The sequence below is a fragment of the Phasianus colchicus genome, chromosome 6 (genome assembly GCF_987193195.1).
Source record: "Phasianus colchicus chromosome 6, bPhaCol1.hap1.1, whole genome shotgun sequence".
Lineage (NCBI taxonomy): Eukaryota > Metazoa > Chordata > Aves > Galliformes > Phasianidae > Phasianus > Phasianus colchicus.
In genome coordinates this window covers 15,522,597-15,539,337 of record NC_143441.1, presented here as the reverse complement: position 1 = coordinate 15,539,337, position 16,741 = coordinate 15,522,597, and the positions used below count along the sequence as shown (strand labels likewise).

The 16,741-nt window shown below is 35.0% G+C and overlaps 1 protein-coding gene across 12 annotated transcripts in view; it reads right to left on the bottom strand.

Moving 5' to 3' along the window:
* Positions 1-16,741, bottom strand: part of NEK10 (NIMA related kinase 10) — an 88,769-nt gene that overhangs the window by 26,808 nt on the left and 45,220 nt on the right. For all 12 annotated transcript variants that reach the window (XR_016467717.1, XM_090142533.1, XM_090142537.1 and 9 more), the window contains exons 25-28: positions 16,134-16,204; positions 11,699-11,912; positions 3,562-3,745; positions 3,384-3,470 (exon numbers count right to left, since the gene is read on the bottom strand). Coding sequence is in view for 11 of the 12 variants with exons in the window: in XM_090142533.1 (XP_089998659.1) it covers positions 3,384-3,470; positions 3,562-3,745; positions 11,699-11,912; positions 16,134-16,204 (556 nt within the window). In the remaining variant the exon portion in view is untranslated. The remainder of the gene's footprint in view (positions 1-3,383; positions 3,471-3,561; positions 3,746-11,698; positions 11,913-16,133; positions 16,205-16,741) is intronic.

Below are 16,741 nucleotides of genomic sequence, written 5' to 3'. Positions count from 1 at the left end.
AAAGGATGGCTACTTCAGCGCCCCATCATTTGCTATGTACAACATGTAGAATTCTAATACTGACAGTATCCTAGTCTTGGAAGTCTCCAATCACTGAACTGCATTCTTTTGATTGCTTTGAGCATTATCTGCACAAGTCTCAAGTTCTAGTACTGTATAAATAAATTGTTTTTCAGAATACTCAAAGAAATCCAAAGGAGAGTCTTAGAAAGCTACTCCACTAGAATATTGTGGCAGATCTGTGGTCTCTTGCATAAGAATTCTGAATACTATTTGAGTACAGAAATTTTGTCAGGAAAAAGGAGTCGTGAATCTCAACTTCTTTGATTACTGGTCACAAGCCAGTTAAGATGAAGCATTCCTCCAAATACTAGACACACAAACAATACGAGGTAACAGAAACACTCTTGAGCAAGATACTGAACAATGACAGGACTGTGTGTTTTCTGAGCCTCATGAAAAGCTAGGAACTGAGCAATTCTCAAGTTGATCTGTTGTATGCTTATCTTTTTATTCTGAGGAAGGTCTGAGGACTGGCATATACACAAACTTGGGAAGTAGGATTTTTTAATAGCATATTTTGCAGACAACTAGTCTTCCTGTGCCTTTCAGAAGAATTATTTACACTGTCCTCACTGCAGTGCAAGTGAACATGATTCAAGGAAAGAAAATTTTTTTTTCCAAAGGGTCTTCCCAGAAATAAACACTTAAATTCTCTCTAACTCAACTGACATTCTAGCTTTAGTGAACTACTTTTCATTAAAATATATCACATATTTTCTTGCTGGTTGCTTTTACCAGTAGAATCGAAGTACAATTACACTGTAAATAAAAGCAAATAAAGAAAAAGAATTATGGCTAAGTTAAGATGCAGTTGGGAAACTTCTTAATTTTAAAATAAGAAAAATTTACACAAAGAATGAGCTGCTACCATCACTATTGCTTTTTGACTTAATGTCTTTATCCTCTGTTCCTTTATCTTTTCAAATTATAGGGATTTCAGGGAGGGGGAAGAAATACCTCTTCCACTACTGCCTCTATGCAGCTGAAGTGTACATAATCTGCTTCTGTAGAATTAATCATGTCAAGAGCATTAATATGTTATTCAGATTCTATACAGACTGCATCTGACAATTTTAGGAATTGCTAAAGAAAACGATCTTGTGGAACTATGTTTTCTAAACTAAGAAAAAAAGTCTTTTTTCCAAAAGCAAAATTAAAAAGCAGAGGGTATTAAGTTATTAAAAAACAGTTACAATTTTTGGACTATAAAAAAAGTAAACGATCTCCATATTCGCTTCTGTACCACTGAACAAAACAGCATAGCACATCTTTTTTAAAATAGCACCTCGTTCTGAACTAGAGGGATATTTTTCAACATTTACTGATTATGATCACAATCAATACACCTGTAATTTAAACTCATATTTTCCTGTTAGCACTTTCTGAGTTAGTTAGATAAAGTTGGTCACATTCTCCCCTATAATGTTGATATAACTGACAAAACTATGTCTGATAATTAATACATTGTTAGCCAACTACTAGCAATCAATGGAGCATAACCCAAGCTGTACTGGAATCTATAATAATTTTGTTAATGTTATCTTTTCTTTTTCCATGAAAAGAAGAAAAATTTGCCAGCATTTATTACAATTGATCCATACTGCTAAATTCATTATATTAAACAGAACTACAGGTGATCTAAGATAGTATGACTGCATTACAATTCTTTTTTTGAAAAAGCAATCCTGAACTATCTATACACCAGTTAAATTGTATATGCTTGGAAGAAAACATGCAACAACTAGAAATGCTGACTTCAGTTAATAGGAATAAGAGGAGCTGCTTACATCTTTTCATTCAAAATCTTTCATTAGATCAGAGGAAATCTGGCAAGAAAACACGACAAACATCTGACAATCTTTTAGTGTCCAGATCTTAACAGAGAAAAATGAACAACAAGGAAATCATTATTGCTAAAACTTAGGGTGTGGCAAGTTATAAACTACATAGAGATTTCCAGTATCTCTGTACAATTATGAGCTAGCCCACAAAGAATTCAGTAGGCATCACGCAATGTGTTATTCTTCCAAATAAATGCAAAACCAGAACAATTCAGCTGTAGGCTGCTGTTCCTGCAGATTCCATCTGTGCAACCTTCTCTCAGTGTCACACTATGCCTCTCGCTATCTGATAATCTTATGCTGTTACAGTCTTAGCACAGTAGAGCAACAAAAAAATTCACCAAGAAAAATTTGGTAATTAACTCTGGGCTGAGTAGCCATGCAGTTTGTAGAATGTTAGGCTATCTGGTTAAAATTATAAAATGATGCTAATGGATTTTAAGTAGAATTCACTCATATGCCCTGCAGTAATAGCTACACAGTTGGATTCATAGCAGTCGTATTTCTTCAGTACCTGGGTCAAAATCTGAAAGAGATCCAGCTAGTAAATGGCACTACAATCAGATTAAGTTATTTTATGGTTTTGAAGCCTGGAATAGTGTACCAGTTAAATTTGTTAATCCCTTCACACATAAGAGGACATTTTAAAGGATCCACAGATTTCCTGTCAGGACTTCATGGCATTAATGGAATTCTTTGATTATATTTAGTTCTAATATCATTGTTTTTCTAGTATAAAATGTTCTTTAATTTCCACTAACATAATCAGAATCCTACCTCATTTAAAAATCAGATCATGGATTTAATAATTAGATCATATTTTAGCAGACAGCCAACAGTAACTACTGATGTCACTTTTTTTTTTTTTTCATATTTTGAGTATAGTCCAAAATCTATTACTTAACACTTGACATAGCTGACTCCTAACTTTTTATCCTAAATAAATTAAAGGCAGAATGAATGCCGTGTTTTGTCACATAACTCCTTCTTAATTCAAATCTAAACATTAAGCATTCCTGCAATAGTATTCAATGAACAGCTAAATCTTGCCTCTATCAACTTTTTTTTTTTTTTTTTTTTTTTTTTTTACATTACTGGGCACCCCATTTCTTCATATGCATAGAATTATTGTTACTGAGACAAAAGTTTTCACACTGTCCATCTTGTTTCTTATCCACTCCAATTATTTTATGCTTCAAACCTAAAAACAAATTCATTGTCAAGTTGTTCAATAATATTCCAGGTTTCATAGCCATTATTTGAAAATACAGGTATGAGCTACATAAAGAAAATCTGATGTAAAATGAATTATATTGGAAATGCATGCTGTATAGGTATAATTGTTTTAGTTTTCTTTTACTTAGGACCCATAACAGATGGTGACCTTGCAATGAATCATAAAATAACCTAACATTTTAGAATAAGTGACTATTTTGCTATTAGAAAGCATTGGACCCTCTCATTCTTAAAGTTCCTTACCAAAAGCAGACTCTTTCAAATGACTTGAACTGGAACTACTTGAGTTGTCCAATACATCGAGCTCATCATCTAATTCTGAGAACAAATCTGCAAATAAAAATCAAAGCAAAGTGTTTTTAATCCACTTCTGAGCAGCATAATGATATTTCTGATGCTTTTTTTTTTTGCTAACAGCTACCTTTCTCAGAGTTCTCTAAACAGCTGTTGTCCTCTGTCAGGATTTCTTCATATGTTCTCTTTTCATCTTTTCTACATGTAGAATGACAATTCCCTGCCAGGATGCCAAGGTTTTCTGAAAAATCACTTTTGCAACTCGCTGTTCCAGTGGTGCTTCCTTGAAGTCTCAACTTGTCATAATGGTTCTGACAGCAAAGAGCAAAAAGGAAATGTTAGACACTGTTCTTATATAGCACCCACCAGAAAACCTGCAAATGGAAGAGTCATGAGTGTATCTACACACATAGGAATTCACTTTTAGTTCCTACTTAGATGGTGTCATGTTCAGTCACTAAGCTTAAATTTGGAGCAAACCTTTCAAACTCTTAATCTAAACAAATTATTTTGAGCCTTCACATAAAAGGCAGCTCTGTTCCTAATGACGAAAAATTAAAAATTGAAACAAATGCCAGGACACACAGAAATTCTGAACATTGCAAAACATATAAGATAAAGATAGTAAGATCTCATATACAACCTATGGGAAATTAGCTTTATCTTATCTTAAATAATAAGAAGCAGCTGAGTTCTGGACAACACAAAACCTGCGCAACAGTCAAGCTGGTAATAAAATATGAAGTGAACTTGATGTGATGGGATATGATGTCACGACAGAGAGATTCCACAAGGCTGAAATGACCAAAGGCTGATTGGCATTACCAAAGCACAGCTAAGAAGATCAAAATATGGAATACGTGTAGGTCACTCCAAAATAATGTCTACTATTGATTTCCATGGAAACCACAAGAAGATGTACAACATTATTTGATAGAGCAAATTCTCAGCTACAAAATACTATTTTTAACACAGTCACTACCATTAGCTGTGCATTTTGACCAGCACTGAGCAAGATCCTGCATGCTGTGCTCATGAAAACCTGCACCAGTGGAGGTGAATGTCAATGTCACTGTCATTATTGAAATGCATCACCCATCATCTCACTGCTCTCACATCCACTGTTTGGTCTCCAGAAACATTCAGCAAGCATCAGTGGATGTCAGTGGGAGCAATTGTTTCTGCATGGAGAAATTCAATTCTACCCTTCTGTTTCATCTGCACTTCCATGTCAGACACCAGTTTGTCAAACTGCCCCCCTGCTGCCATCTGTCACACGGCAACAAATGTTACAGAATATTGGTGGGAAGCCTCAACCTCTACTGCTGTACACCAACACGTGCCTCTGATATCATGGGCCAACATAATAAAACAGGAGGCATTACTTTCAGAGCTGCTCTGCCTGTCACATTTAAGTATTAAGTCTCATCTGTAGCAAAGGGTTCTTTAATGAATATAAAATTCTATTTCTGCTGCTTCTTTGTTTACAGCTTTTCTGAAAAGAATAGAGATAGTTGATCCTTGTTATTTCTCCTATTTAAATGCAACAAATTTTGAAAGCAGATTGCTTTTATGATCTCTCTTTATATCATTTCAAGTCTTCTCATATTATTGCTGCTGTGTATCAGTAAATCATATTTCTTTTAGTATTACCAGCACAATGTGTGATAAAGAACAAGAGATAAATTATGCAAATCTATCAGGCATGAATCCATGGCAGGGGAGTTGAAACTAGATGATCTTTGAGGTTTTTTTCAAACCAGGCCATTCTGTGATTCTATTATTCTATATCCTGAAATTACCTTAATATTAAAGATAGTCATTTGTTTAACCTGATAGATTTGCATAATTTATCAGTTTATCACACTTTGTGCAGGCAATACTAAAAGAAGCATATAATACATTTCTAAATAAGTCTGTTCTTACTAGGTGTGTCAATAGCAATTTGGACTGTCAGGCAATTTTCTTCCCCAGTCAGTCCAATGAAGAATTTCTACCTTACTGGAACACTGCAGAAGGCACATCCTAAAAACCATTGTTTCTTATCTGCATCCAAGCCAGAGCTCATAAACATATATATAACAGAAAAGTTGTACTGAACTTGTTAAGTACTTCAAGTGTTTATTAAACTGAAAATGTGTAGTCAGCAAAAATTTTCAGGATCTCTTTTGACCTAGGTCCAAAACTGTTGAGCACAGACACTGAATTCCAATGACAATCTAGATGGAATGGTGATTAAATGTGCATACAAGCATATAATGTCATATTACAGCATACATACCATATACAAAGTTGCATCAGAGCAAGTGAACAGATTTTGAAGACAAATTTGACATAAGGGAGAAATTGGGGGAAAAAAAAACTAATTTTAAAGATGAAAAATGCAAAGATCTATACAGCGAGAAACAGCTGTGCACAGGCTTGGAAAAGTACCATCCAGACAGCATCTCTACATGAAAAGATATGGGGATTTTGATGGATAAGATATAAAGCATAAATCAGCCATACCATGCTGTTATGAAAAACGATCCCACTGTGATACGTGAAGAGGAGAATAATCTCTAAGAACCATATAATCTTTCTACTCAGTATCAATAAGGTTCTCAGTAGGAGTAACTGAGTTCAGTTTTGACTAAACTTAAAAAAAAAAAAAAAACATTGAGAGATATCAAAGGAGAGACATGAGGATAATCAAAGGTCTTAGAAGACACAAATTAGAAAGTCAGACTGATGGAATTTGATTATTTAGCCCAAAGAAAAGAAATGACAGAGGAGACATATTTCCACTGTTGAGAGAAAGTATGCAGTTTAAGCTGTAACAAGTGCAATTTAAGTTAGATTTTAAGATCACCCAACACAAAGGAAGGACTTAACCATCTGAAATCCTGCAAAGAGAAGTGAGCACACACTATGTAATAGATTTGAAAGTGCTCTGTAAATCTAATTTTCTGTGGACTTGCTGAACTTACTGCTCTCAGAACAACTGTATGACAGTTAAGAGTGGATCTGGAAATTTCAGGATCATACATCCCATATATGCACATGTCCATCTAATATCTCCCGGAAACAAGACAAAGATAGCAAGTGTCAAGCATACTATGTGAGACTAACACTTTCTTGAAGAAAAAAAAAAAAAGAGAGACAAACTGCAGATACAACATATAGCACAATGTAGATGTGCTATGGACATGCCCAGGATTTCCAATTACTTCAGGACAGTTCATAGTTTTCCACACATTATCTTTGGATGGCATAAAAGATTGAGAGGGATATACAATCACTGACAGTAAAGGCAGTTACTATTCATTCATTCTGTTTCCAAACTGTTCCCTAACCCAGGATAGTCTCCTTGGCATGACAGAGATTTTCTATCACTAAACATGTTTATTACTGAAGGGTGAAACACCTGTCAAGAGTGACAGGTAGCTCTAAGGCTTGCAGACTTGTCTCAAATTCCATGATTCTATTGAAGTACTTTGGCATATACATTGAAGCTGAATTAAACATATAATATGTTCATCCTTAACGGGATTGTCCTGAAAAGCAATAACTATTCCTACTTCCAATACCTACTACATAAATTCCAAAACAGAAAGCTGTCAGAACAAAACCAATGGAGTGAAAGGTGGATGAAAAAAAGACTTGTAGATTGCTAAGCTTCCATGACATCCCTGTGACTTCACCCATGATTGGGCCATATTGCTGCAACATCAATAACATGTAACATTCTAGGTGATTTAAAGTCAATCCCTCTCTTTGCTTCAACCAATACAAAAACAGTCGCTATGTTCATGCACAGTTGTTTTAAGAAAAATTAAAATAAAAAGTATGCGTTTTCATAGGAACACCAAAGTTGGAAAAGACCTCCAAGATCATCCAGTCCAACCATCCACCCACCACCAAAGCTTCTCCACTAAATGATGTCCCTTAGTATAACATCTAAAAGTTTCTTGAACACCCCCAGGGACAGTGACTCAATCACCTCCCTGGGCAGTCTGTTCCAGCACCTGATCAGTCTTTTGGAGTAAAAAATTTTCCTAAAATCCAACCTGAATCTCCTTCGGTGCATCTTGAGGCCATTCCCTCTCATCCTATCTCCAGTTTTGCAGGATAAGAGGCCAATCTCCACCTCGCTACAACCTCGTTTCAGGACGCATTGATTGACTGAACAAATAAAATATACATCCAGAGAAAAAGGAGACTAAAATGAACATAGGTCCATTTTTTTCTTTCTGTATCTACACTGACAAGAAAAATAGATTAATTCAAACTGAACTGCTAATTAAGTACTACTTTGTAATGCAGGTGGTGATGCTTAGAAACTACCAACATTATTATTAGCAGGGTCAAACTGCCAGCAGTGTAGAACTGAACTTGGCTGTGGAGGAAAATGACTAGACGAAAACGGCTGAATCATTTTGATCTTCTTTGCCTTTCAAATAGCTGTGAGCCTGTCCTCTTGTTTTTAAAGTTGGATAGATTGATTACTGTTTTTCTTATCACGAGAGTTGCTAGTAGCTGCAGAGTGGTTACAAATGTATGTATTTGTAAACTATGAGTCTTAACTCTTCCTCTTTGGCCACACATCACTGTGAGTGAAGAAACAGATTGGGATAAAGAGAATTGATTCCTATGGATATAGAAAAATGGGAGCAGTAACATGTTCTGCATTTAGAGGTATTCATACAAAATACATCACAGTTATTTTCATTGTGGTCTTTCTGATATAAGTGAAATACAAAGAAGTCTCAACTTATTTGTAGACTTTAGATATGTTCTTTGTGTTTCTAAACCAGTCTTGAAAAGACATAATACAATATTCTAATTATCCACATTTGGATTATGAAGGTAGATTACTCATGCCATGAATGACAGAAAACTGCCTCAGCCATTATCAGCTCTTTGATTTAAATGTTGTCTTGCTGTATTGCTTCTTCCATTATTTCCAGACAATAAACAGACAAACAGTTTCTTGCAAGAGAATAGGTCAGGTTTCTTAGTATAGCCTGGAATCAAGCTGCTGCAAGTAGAATAATCAAAGTATGTTTCCAGGCAGTGACATCTTAGTCTACCAGAAATATAAAACCATGATATCTGCAAATCTAGGTCTGAAAGGACTGGTGCTTACCTGAAGACAAAAATTCTATCTAGAGGTAAGATTACTCATCTTAGGTCTCTATGCCATGCTGTCTAGCACACTGGATTAGGGAAGACCTATCAGTTAAAGTGTGAAACCAGGAAAATTAATATAGCAAACTTTTATGTTGCTAATGAGCATTCTTATGCATTTGAACCTTAGGACAAAGCACACAACTAATGGTAATCCAAATGGACCAGCTTAGATCAAACACAGTTAATGAGTGATTCCCTGCACTGGATATGGATGTACATAGATTGCACTATGTTCAAAACCCCAAAATTGTACATACTTATTCACTGTTAGTATCCCATTGGTGCATAATGCAGAACTTATCTGCATTATATGAATTTGTATCTATGGATTGTAAAATAAAAACTCTATTCAAGTGACATTACTAATACAAGTAGAAGTCAGCTTTACTTCCCAAACAAAGAAATATTACAAAATCCTGCTATAGAGAAAAAATGTGACAGACCTTGTATGCCAGATGCACAAACCAGAACTACAGAAATGGAGAAAAGGAAGCTACTCCCTAAAAATATGTTAAAAATGGGCAGACTTGATAGACTACCTGGCTGCTGAGAGTAGCAGAAGGAATAAGTGGTATTTATTTTCTTATATATATTATAGCTTACAAGTTCCTATCACAAAATTTACTGGGTTTTTATTCTCAAAAAATGCTATCAAAATCATATTTTGTTACTCTTCTTTGTCTTCAAAAGAAAATATAAAAAATATACTTTTATTATTAGTTATTGGGGTTTAGATTTGGCTTGGATGTCAGAAAGCTCAACTTTACCACTAGTCTATTTGACCACCTTGCACAAACTACCTTTTTCCTCTCCACATTTTCCTACCCAGGGTACAAAAATATAATATTGACGACCTTGAAATGAAAGGTACTATCCAAGAGACAATTACTACTATTACAACTACTGTATTAGGTCCTCCGTACCCTGTGTTATGTCAGCAAATTTCCACCTTTCAGAACAGAAAACACTAATTATATTAAACACTCTTTATCCTTACAACTGCACCCATTCACATAAACAACAATGCCTATGGAAGACAATGAAAAATAAAAATATATAAGTGAAAGCTGATAATTATTGTTTATTTTTAGGATTATTTTCAAGGATGGATTTTATGCCATACTTGTCAGGTGAGGTATCTATGTTTCTTCAGCATCATCTGCTGATCAGTCTGTCACACTGCCTATTGATCAGTTTCTATACTGGACTTAAGCTATGTATGAAAGAGATTCTGCACTGGCTTTAAAATATATATGGTGTATATTCCATAAGCAAGGACACAGAGCATGCTCTTTATTTCAGAAACATTCACCTCATAATACAACTGGGATGAAAAAGGAGGCAAAAAGTACATTTTAGTAGAGAGAAAACAAAGTATAAGGCAGCTGGCTTCAACAAAGCATTGAACTACATGGCAGAAACACCGAATTCTCTGACACCCTGGAAAAATGACAAATTACCCAGCTATAGACTTGCTGGAGCCTTGACTAAGATTAATTAGGCTGTCCATACCTCACAGTTTTTATTTAAGGATCAGCTGCTTGAAATTCTTCCTAATATATGAAGTCAGGATATTGTCCTTTTTCATAAGTAAAAATTTTCAGAAATAATTATTCTTTTTATTAGAAATCCTCCAACTTCATAAAGTATCCCTTCAGTGCTGAAAGCAAGGAAACAACTTGGTTCCTTCTAATTCTAAGCCCTGTAACAGCCCTAAGATATTTGGAAAAATCCCATCCTGGTATATTCCATCTTATTTAAAACAAGAACTTACAGCCAGGTCTTCTACTTATCATTAGTGAGCCATATTCTCCCAGTTTCCATGGAGTTCTGGATCTTTCTCAGATTCTCCTGTTGTATCTGTTTCATTTATTATACAAAATAAAGTATCCACTGGAGTGGAAATAAAATTAATGCATTCCTGCCTTAAGAAGACTAGCCATTTTACCCTAGAATACAGAGGGACTTCTCTTTTTGTACATAGGTGTATCTTTTTTTCATTTATTTTGTTGTGTATTTATAAAAAGCATATATTTTATATATGTAAAGTTATTAGTCATATCATATCATACAAGTATCTGGATAAGCACTCTTCTCTAAAAGCCATTGGCAACATTTTATTGAAAACAAGGTATAATAAAAATAAAAATTTTGTACTTTTAATTACTATTTCTACAATCTCAATCAGACACATGAAGAAAACATATTCAAAAAAATCCATGAGTTTGGGACAAAGGTGTTCCTGAAAAACTTTTTACTACACAGAGGTTCTTCAATGCAAAGTACTGACCCATGATCAAAGAAGTCAGTATTTCTAACAGTGATACAGTAGTTGGACAGACAAGAGCAGTGGTGTAAATTCTAATTTTACTTTATAACTGCTCTTAACAATAATTATCACAGTGAGGTTTTACTACACAAATAAATTGTGCTTGTATTTTTTAAGTAAATTCTCGAGGATTACATAGAAGTTTGGTTCATCGTGTAAAATACTGATTTCCTTCATGAACAGCCTGTTCTTTCAAATAAAAGAACTTTAAGAGGTATATTCACGGAAGCGTATCAGACAGTAAGAAATTATTAACAAATACCAGCATCAATGCTCTTTAAATCTGTAATTTAAAATTATGTGTGTATTTTCCATTTTCTAGATTCCATTGTTTGAGAATCATACCCAAAATTATCAGTGTTCCATTGTAGTGGAATCTTATTCACAAGTGCAATTATTTATTAGTAATTAAATATTAGTAACTATTTATTAGTAATTAAATATTGTCAGATTCTATCAAAACTGGAAGCACCTCCATAATAATTTCCAATTCAATTTTTATTTTCCAATTGAAATGAAAGTGCTTTCTAAGGTACTGTTATTTTTACTGTCTGAGGATGCCCACAAAAAAAAAAACAGTGAATGAATATCTAGTTGAAAATAAATTAAAAATCCTGCATGGAAAATGTTTTAAGAGAATTGGTCTTTTCAGTTTGATTTTTTCTGCCTCCTTTTTTTTTTTTTTTTTTTTTTTTTTTTACCTTATTTTCTCAGAAATGACAAACAGTGATAAGCAAAAATAAAGCTTAATGCACATACTTACTTGTGGTAAAATAGAAAGCTGATGTTGACAGGCTGCTGCATTTCGGCTAGCTTCTGTGAAGTACCTCTGGGTTCGTCTTCTCTCCCGATCCAGTTTCTTCTCCAACATGAGATGGGAGGTAGATAAAACATCCAAATATTTCATCATCACATCAGACAGCAGCGAGCTGACCTCCACTATGTCTGGACGTGTCTCTGCATCAGGGGTCAAGCACCTATAAAAAGAAACATTCTCTCATGAAAGCTAATTACTTCCTTCTAAAAACTTTGCTACCACTGCTCTCCTCCATTGGTAATTATCAAACCATGGCAGCCTGCACTTGGGACAAAACAGAAATTTAGCAAGGGAACAATTTTCATTTCTTACACTCTCAAAAATTAAAAATGGATGCACTTCAGAAAGGCATAAATAATTTTACACAAAAAGACTGAAGAGAGAACATCTGCTAGGTTATAAAAATGTTATTTCAAAAGTCTTCATAGTGAGAAATTTATCAAGCAGTATTTTCCCATTTGAGATTGCAACAAATACAGCAAGATAACAGAGATGCAGAAGTTGTCACAACAGATAGCACAGCAGGTGCACATAGGGGCCCAGAAGCTCTGCACAACGCTATGGGGGACAGTCTGACACTGAGCAGCTTTGGTGTTGACGCACCAAAGGCCACAGTGGAAAGACTACCAAGACTGATCTGACCCTTGGGTCATTACCCCCCTTTCTGCTCATCCATACACACACCAATTTATCCCTAGGGCTAATTCTGAAAATACCAAATGTGACTTCAGAGCACTGGGATGGAAGAGAGAAGGACAGGGAGCTGAAGTGGTGATCTCCTCAATTCTTTCAATAGGGGAGAAAATGTCGAGTCAGGGAGGAAGCAGCCTGCCAGCCAACAGCTGGCTTGATATAGTCAAGAGCTTACGGGTAAGAATTAGAGGAACAGACAAATATTATTTTAAATACTTGCTATATCTACAACACAAAAGACAAGTATGTGACTGGGAACAGCTGGAATGGATTTATTGCATTCCAGTCATATCTGACTAGTGTGACTGCTCTCTATGATGAGATAGCTGCTCTGTAGACAATGGGAGAGCAGTATATGCTGTGAATACCTTTACTGCAGCAGGGCCTTTGACATGATATTCCACAGTATCCACAGGATTATAGGTTAGGTAAATAACTGCCTGAAATTATCGGTTCAAAGAGGTGTTATCAGAAGTGCAAAGTCCAGATGATGGCTGAAAGTAGCATTCTTCAGGGACTGGGTACTATTTAACATCTTTATTAATAACCTAGACAACTGAATGAATTCTCAAAAAGCTTATGAAAACTAAATTGCTGGGAGCAGTTAATACAGAGAGAGATAATAAACCTTGATCAGTGGGACCTGAGCAAGATACACAGAGCTGACTGCTATTTATTTAATGGGATACTATGGAAACTAAATAAATGAATTCTGAAAGGTGATAGGGAAAGAGGTAATATACACAATCTGCAAAACAGGAAAGTCCAACTAGATATAAGGATGTATTACTACTTCTAATCTAAAAGGTGAAAAAGAACTGGAAGAGGATCTAGGAAAGTTGTAGGATCTCCATCTTTCAAGACATGCAAAACATTGACTTACTATATCTAAAGTCTCCACTTTAAGACAATTGAATAAATGACTTCTTGGGGTCCCTTTCAACCTAAATTAATTTACAGTTCTATGCTTTATGTTTCAGGAACTCCAGATAGCTCTTTAGTAACCATAATAGGTCAGTTTTTAAATTCCCAGAATATTTTGTACTTAGAAGGCATGAAAGCTGATAGACACACTTCTTCATGTACTATAAACTGTTTTAAATCTAATAAATCCGGTGATCTGATGATTTTCTATTATTTGCATGCAGATTAATATTTACCAGTTAGCATACATTGACCCAACACTCCTTCTTAAAGAAAGTATCACAGAATGATTTTATTATTTCTAAAATATTATTTCTAAAAAAAGAACTCTTTTAAAGTAGCTTAATCCAATAAAATTGGATCTTAATAATGACCATAATATTGAATAATGACAATACTGAATGCAATTTTTCAGTTATAAAATGAAGTTTTCAGTGTTTTCAAATCCTTATAAATAACCTTTTTTAAAAAATGTATTCCTTTTATCTTTCACAGGGATTATGTTAGAGTTACTCAGAAATTAACTTCTTCATTTCTGACAACGTTTTCTCATCTGTATTATCAGTAAGAATTCCCCATTACTGAATTTCTCTCGTGTTCTCTATTCTATCTAAATATCTCACACAAATAAACTAAAAGTTAAGCATAGTATCTCATTTAAGGATTAATCCATGGTAAGAGAATAAACAATTTTTTTAAAAAAACTTTTCATGCTTCCCACTGCTTTTAAAAAAAGCTGGAAAATGTTTACATTACAGGAGAAAAATAATGTTAATTTTACATGCAGATACCTATTTAATCATCTATTTAAACCAGCTAATCTTAGTAAATAATTAATATATCAGCCAATCTCATAATTATATGGGACTTAGAGTAGACCTATTTAATACAGGTACCGTATCTATAATTATAAAGAGTAAATCAATAGCTGACCTTCAAAAAAAACTTTAAAAATTTCCACTATAGAGTTTCTTTTCATTTCCAAGAATGAAAAAGAGGAGATAGAGGGACCAGATTCTCACATACATCTAAGTCATTCATAAAGATGTGATAAAAATTTATGACAGTGTAAGACGTATCAAAACTGGTATGTATCTTGACTTGAAGGTATTTTCTGGAAACATTTGGGAATACTACTTTATTCTTAAATGGTGAGCAATTAATTAGTAAATCCAGTTATTCCAACTACAAATACTTGTAAATATTCAAAACATTTCATGACCTCTTAAATCTTAGTTCCATTCTACTAGTTCCAGTCCTCTTTGTTGTTCTTCATCCTCAGAGTCCTTAAATAATAGAAACCTTTTTGTGTAGAAAATATAATACAAAAACGTTACATTCCTTGCACTATAAAGTGCTTTTGAGAAGTGGAATTCAACATCTGACTGAAAAAGAAAGCTATTAAAACTATTTTTGGAGTTTTTCTACAATGGGCAATGAAGGGAGCTAAATCTCTTAGTTCACCAGCTCACTTTCTGTACTCACACAATGTGCCTCACACATTACATTAACACCAGGAACATGTAATCGTAGCTAAACGAAATACATGATGAGTGAGTGGAACAAATACAGGTTCTTCTTTTCCTCCACTGTGTTCTCTCTTCATTAACAGGATTAGAAGGTAGCAGGAAATGTATCAGTCACAAAACTATGAATGTGATCATACAGTGATCTACAACTGTACTTGAACATTACTTAAAATACTGTAATTCTATGGAATAAAAATAATCTGATGTACAGTGGATTAACTAGAGCACTGGCAGTATTAAACTTCAGCACTGAGTCCAGTCTGCTAAATGTGGTCCCCCAGGGGCCCATACTGAGACCAGTGCTCTTCAGCATCTTTGTCAATGACTGGATGGTGGGATTGAGCGCAGTCTCAGCAAGTTTGCTGGCAACGCTAAGGTGAATGGTGCTCTTAATATTAAAAAAAAAAAAAAAAAAAAAGGAAAGGATGCCATCCAGAGGGACCCTAATAGGCTTGAAAAGTGAGCCCATGTGAACTGAATGAAATTAAACAAGTCAAACAGTGTGCACCTGCAGCTCAGAAGGCCAGCAGTATCCTGAGATCCCTCAATAGAAGGGTGGCCAGCAAGGCAAGGGAGCTGATTGTCCCCCTCTACTCTGTCCTTGTAAAGCCCCATCTGGAGTACTGTGTCCAGGTCTGGGGACCCAAGACAAGAAAGATGTGGAGCTGCTGGAGCTAGTCCAGAGGAAGGCCATGAAGGTGATCAGACAGTACTTGAAGGGAGTTTATAAACAGGAGGGAGACCTACTTTTCACACAGGCAGACCATGATAGGACAACGGGGACTAAACTTTAAAATAAAATAGGGGAGATTTAGGTTAGATGGTAGGAAGAAAGTCTTCACTCACAGGTTGGTGAGGCCCTAGCACAGGCTGTCCAAGAGGCTGTGGATGTCCCATACCTGAAGGTGTTCAAGGCCAGGATGCATGGGGTCCTGGGCAGCCTGTTTCAGTAGGTGTCAGCCCTGTCCATGGCAGGGGGGTTGGAAATGAATGATTTTAAGGTCTGTTCCAACCCAAGCCACTCTGTGATTCTCTGAAATGCACTGACTTACACTGTCATGCAGTTGTTAGATTCACCTATGCTGAATATGTTACTAGCATATACCTTTAAATCAGCAGACATTTCATATTCAGAGACAAATACTAGCAGTTGCTGAAGTCAGCAAAAGTCAGTGTCACATAGTCACCATTGGAAATATATAAAACATTTCCAGCAAGAGCAAAAGAAGATTTACCTCTTAATGGTAAATGACACTTTTTCAGAGTACAGTCCGTCCGGCACAGGTTCATACACAGCCCCTACTATCTGTAAAATAAAATATCTATAGTTAATCAAAAAGAAGTTCAATGTTTTATTTAGAAATCTCATACAATAAATACTTCTTGAAACAATCTGATGGGCAGGCATTACATCATCAGCTTTAACTTGCAAAATAACTTAGAACACATCTTGTAATGCAAAATATCACTTCTAATCAGGTTTCCACATTAATGTACATAACCACTATAGTTCAGGGGGCTGCAATATCTGAATAAGGGAAACAGTTACAAAAAATAATGATTTATTTTTATTTTTAATCATATCCAAACGTCCACACAATTCTATAGGGTAATACACAACCCTATAGAAAATGCAGTATTATAGTAATAAGAATGTTTATATCTAAAGATCCTATCACATAATGCAACAATAAAAATACATCAGTCTGAGAAGTAACAATATACTTATATTTACAAGCAATTTTTGCAAGTAGAATGGAAAAACAGTAACTCATACTGTGAAGAATGCTCCTGCTCATTCACACATCAGAGCAGAGAGCATCTTGTGTTTCTACAGCCTTAA